At 48.1% G+C, this 5,000-nt stretch overlaps 1 protein-coding gene across 2 annotated transcripts in view; it reads right to left on the minus strand.

The window, feature by feature from the left end:
• adam9 (ADAM metallopeptidase domain 9) overlaps positions 1-5,000 on the minus strand; it is a 27,939-nt gene that overhangs the window by 7,608 nt on the left and 15,331 nt on the right. For both annotated transcript variants that reach the window (XM_053325398.1, XM_053325397.1), the window contains exons 12-18: positions 4,533-4,704; positions 4,281-4,376; positions 4,018-4,122; positions 3,135-3,225; positions 1,110-1,215; positions 209-392; positions 10-90 (exon numbers count right to left, since the gene is read on the minus strand). In XM_053325398.1, the coding sequence (XP_053181373.1) occupies positions 10-90; positions 209-392; positions 1,110-1,215; positions 3,135-3,225; positions 4,018-4,122; positions 4,281-4,376; positions 4,533-4,704 (835 nt within the window). The remainder of the gene's footprint in view (positions 1-9; positions 91-208; positions 393-1,109; positions 1,216-3,134; positions 3,226-4,017; positions 4,123-4,280; positions 4,377-4,532; positions 4,705-5,000) is intronic.

The raw sequence follows: 5,000 nt of genomic DNA on the forward strand, positions 1-5,000 counted from the left end.
CTGTCTCACCCCGTGGCCGTTACACTTCTTCTCCACATCACAGTCGTAGTTCAGGATGTCGGCGCTGCGACACTCAAAGTTCAGACACACCTGGAAAACCACAGAAGAAGAATCTGCATCAACCTTCCTCCTCTCCTCCTCCTCTCCTCCTCTCCCCCTCCTCCCCCCTTCCTCTCCCCCCCCCCCCCCCCCGTCTCCCCCTCCTCACCTTCTGGTCTCCACACTTGGTCCCCTCGTTGACCATCCCAGGATCAGGAACATCTGACCCCAGCATGAAGTCGACTCCGTAACATTTCCCTCCAGCGATCGGCGTGCTGATGATCGACGGCTCGATGCCGAAGATCGTCTTCGCCTGAACGTTGGAGCACTGCAGCTTCCCACACAGAGCGTTTCTATGGAGATGGACAGAGCGTTGCTATGGAGACGGACAGAACGTTTCTATGGAGACGGACAGAACGTTTCTATGGAGACGGACAGAGCGTTTCTATGGAGACGGACAGAACGTTTCTATGGAGACAGACAGAACGTTTCTATGGAGACGGACAGAGCGTTTCTATGGAGACGGACAGAGCGTTTCTATGGAGACAGACAGAACGTTTCTATGGAGACAGACAGAACGTTTCTATGGAGATGGACAGAACGTTTCTATGGAGACGGACAGAGCGTTTCTATGGAGACGGACAGAACGTTTCTATGGAGACAGACAGAACGTTTCTATGGAGACGGACAGAGCGTTTCTATGGAGACGGACAGAGCGTTTCTATGGAGACAGACAGAACGTTTCTATGGAGACAGACAGAACGTTTCTATGGAGATGGACAAAACGTTTCTATGGAGACGGACAGATCGTTGCTGTGGAGACGGACAAAGCGTTTCTATGGAGACGGACAGAGCGTTGCTATGGAGATGGACAGAGCGTTGCTATGGAGACGGACAAACATGCTTACTCAGATCCTTAAGCTGTGTTTATGTATGTGTGTGTGTTTGTGTGTGTGTTTATGTGTGTGTGTGTCTGTGTGTGTGTGTCTGTGTGTGTGTTTATGTGTGTGTGTGTGTGTCTTTATGTGTGTGTGTGTGTGTGTGTGTGTGTGTGTGTGTGTGTGTGTTACCTGCTCTCACACTTCCTGTAGCCGAAGTTATGATAGCCACAGTTTCCGAAGCGATCTCCTTTACTGTTCACATCCTTAAAACAGAGTTCAGGAGCAGCCTTCGCCTCTGAGGAAGAGGAGGAGGAGGAAGAGGAAGAGGGGGAAGAGGAGGAGGAGGAGGAGGAGGAGGAGGAGGAGGAGGAGGAGGAGGAGGAGGAGGAGGAGATTATGATCAATAATAATAATAATAACAGTAATAATGATAATAGGGTTAGGGTCAGTAGTACAACCCCAATTCCAATGAAGTTGGGACGTTGTGTAAAACATAAATAAAAACAGAATACAATGATTTGCATCCTTTTCAACCTATATTCAATTGAATACATTACAAAGACAAGATATTTAATGTTCAAACTGATAAACTGTGTTGTTTTTTTTCAAATATTCTCTCATTTTGAATTTGATGCCTGCAACACGTTCCAGTAAAGCTGGGACAGGGGCATGTTTACCACTGTGTTACATCACCTTTCCTTTTAACAACACTCAATAAGCGTTTGGGAACTGAGGACACTAATTGTTGAAGCTTTGTAGGTGGAATTCTTTCCCATTCTTGCTTGATGTACAACTTCAGTTGCTCAACAGTCCGGGGTCTCTGTTGTCTTATTTTGCGCTTCATAATGCGCCACACATTTTCAATGGGAGACAGGTCTGGACTGCAGGCAGGCCAGTCTAGTACCTGGACTCTTTTACTACGAAGCCACGCTGTTGGAACACGTGCAGAATGTGGCTTGGCATTGTCTTGCTGAAATAAGCAGGGACGTCTCTGAAAAAGATGTTGCTTGGATGGCAGCATATGTTGCTCCAAAACCTGTATGTACCGTTCAGCATTAATGGTGCCTTCACAGATGTGCAAGTTACCCACGCCATGGGCACTAACACACCCCCATACCATCACAGACGCTGGCTTTTGAACTTTGCGCTGATAACAATCCGGATGGTCCTTTTCCTCTTTGGCCCGGAGGACACGACGTCCATAATTTCCAAAAACAATTTGAAATGTGGACTCGTCAGACCACAGCACACTTTTCCACTTTGCATCAGTCCATCACAGATGAGCTCGGGCCCAGAGAAGCCGGCGGCGTTTCTGGGTGTTGTTGATATATGGCTTTCGCTTTGCATGGTAGAGTTTTAACTTGCACTTGTAGATGTAGCGACGAACTGTGTTTACTGACAATGGTTTTCTGAAGTGTTCCTGAGCCCATGTGGTAATATCTTTTACACATTGATGTCAGTTTTTAATGCAGTGCCGCCTGAGGGATCGAAGGTCACGGGCATTCAGTGTTGGTTTTCGGCCTTGCCGCTTACATGCAGAGATTTCTCCAGATTCTCTGAATCTTTTGATAATATTATGGACCGTAGAAGATGAAATCCCTAAATTCCTTGCAATTGCACGTTGAGAAACGTTGTTCTTAAACTGTTGGGTTATTTGCTCACACAGTTGTTGACAAAGTGGTGAACCTCGCCCCATCCTTGCTTGTGAATGACTGAGTCTTTCGGGGATGCTCCTTTTATACCCAATCATGACACTCACCTGTTTCCTACTAACCTGTTCACCTGTGGAATGTTCCACACAGGTGTTTTTTGAGGATTCCTCAACTTTCCCAGTCTGTTGTTGCCCCTGTCCCAGCTTTTTTGGAGCGTGTTGCAGGCATCAAATTCAAAATGAGTGAATATTTGAAAGAAAACAACACAGTTTATCAGTTTGAACATTAAATATCTTGTCTTTGTAATGTATTCAACTGAATCTAGGTTGAAAAGGATGCAAATCATTGTATTCTGTTGTTATTTATGTTTTACACAACGTCCCAACTTCATTGGAATTGGGGTTGTAATAATGTGTAATATGAGGTCAGAATGAAAACTTACTGAGACCAAAGATGTAATAGGGGGTCAGGGTTAGGGGGGTCAGGGTTAGGGGGGGTCAGGGTTAGGGGGGGTCAGGGTTAGGGGGGTCAGGGTTGGGGGGGGGGGGGGGGTTAGACTTACTGAGACCAAAGATGTCCTGACACTGTCCATCAGCGTGTTGACACTTCCCGTTATAACAGAACGCTTTCTGCTGCCGGCAGGCCTGACCGTTCTGGAACACACCAAGACCACATCCTCAGTCCCCCATAGACCACATCCTCAGTCCCCCATAGACCACATCCCTCAGTCCCCCATAGACCACCAAGACCACATCCTCAGTCCCCCATAGACCACATCCTCAGTCCCCCATAGACCACATCCTCAGTCCCCCATAGACCACATCCTCAGTCCCCTATAGACCACATCCTCAGTCCCCCATAGACCACATCCTCAGTCCCCTATAGACCACATCCTCAGTCCCCCATAGACCACCAAGACCACATCCTCAGTCCCCCATAGACTACATCCTCAGTCCCCCATAGACCACATCCTCAGTCCCCCATAGACCACATCAGTCTGTCTCTGAGTCTCTGAGGACTGATCTCTAATAGTCTCTGATGGTCTCTGATAGTCTCTGATGGTCTCTGCTAGTCTCTGATGGTCTCTGCTAGTCTCTGATGGTCTCTGATGGTCTCTGATGGTCTCTGATGGTCTCTGATAGTCTCAGTGTCTCTGATAGTCTCTGATAGTCTCTGATGGTCTCTGATGGTCTCTGATGGTCTCTAATAGTCTCTAATAGTCTCTGATGGTCTCTGATGGTCTCTGATAGTCTCTAATAGTCTCTGATGGTCTCTGATGGTCTCTGATGGTCTCTGATGGTCTCTGATGGTCTCTGAGTCTCTGAGTCTCTGATGGTCTCTGATAGTCTCTGAGTCTCTGAGGACTGATGGTCTCTGCTGGTCTCTGATAGTCTCTGATGGTCTCTGATGGTCTCTAATAGTCTCTGCTGGTCTCTGAGTCTCACCTGGACGAAGACGTCGCTCTGGCAGAGGGACGAGGAGCCGTTACAGTACTCAGGTAGATCACACTCGTCTGTGCTGGACCGGCACACCGACCCCCCAGGAAGGAACTGAACACACCACAGGTAAAGGGTCAGAGGTCAAAGGTCAACAGGACTTAATATTAATATAACATATATAAATATGTAAATATAATGTAATAATATAATATATAAGATACACACTGGAAACATGTAAAGGGTCAGAGGTCAAAGGTCACAGCTGTTACCTGACAGTTTCTGGAGCAGCAGACTCCAAACGCACACTGAGCTCCAGACTTCAGTTTACAGGTCTGATACTCACAGCAGGGGTCCTCCTCACACTCCTGTAACACACACATATACACACATATACACACACACAGAGAGACACACATATACACACACACACACACAGACACACACACACACACACACACACAGGTCAGATGTCTCCTCTCATGTCTCAGGTGGTCTCAGGTGGTCTCAGTGAGGGTTCAGACCTTCTGGGATCCACAGTCGCAGTCCTCTCCTACGTCCACCAGCCGGTTCCCACAGTAGGGGGCGCTGTAGGCCTCGTCAGGCCGCGGCACGTTCAGCAGACACGTCCCCCCCGTCAGCAGGATCATCTTCTCAAAGTCCTCCGCGCTGCAGCTGCTGAAGTTCTTGGATCCTCTGCAGAGACACGAGGAGGCCGGGTCACATGACAACCCAGTGACTTCCTGTATGAGCGCCCCCTAGTGGACTGAAGGGTAACGCAGCAAATACACTGCAGAAGTAACTTAGAGCTGCATTCTATCAAAAGGCCACCAGGGGGCGACCGTCTCTATACAAGTCAATGGAGAAGTAACTTAGAGCTGCATTCTATCAAAAGGCCACCAGGGGGCGACCGTCTCTATACAAGTCAATGGAGAAGTAACTTAGAGCTGCATTCTATCAAAAGGCCACCAGGGGGCGACCGTCTCTATACA

This window comes from Scomber japonicus, chromosome 9 (genome assembly GCF_027409825.1).
Source record: "Scomber japonicus isolate fScoJap1 chromosome 9, fScoJap1.pri, whole genome shotgun sequence".
Classification (NCBI taxonomy): Eukaryota; Metazoa; Chordata; class Actinopteri; order Scombriformes; family Scombridae; genus Scomber; species Scomber japonicus.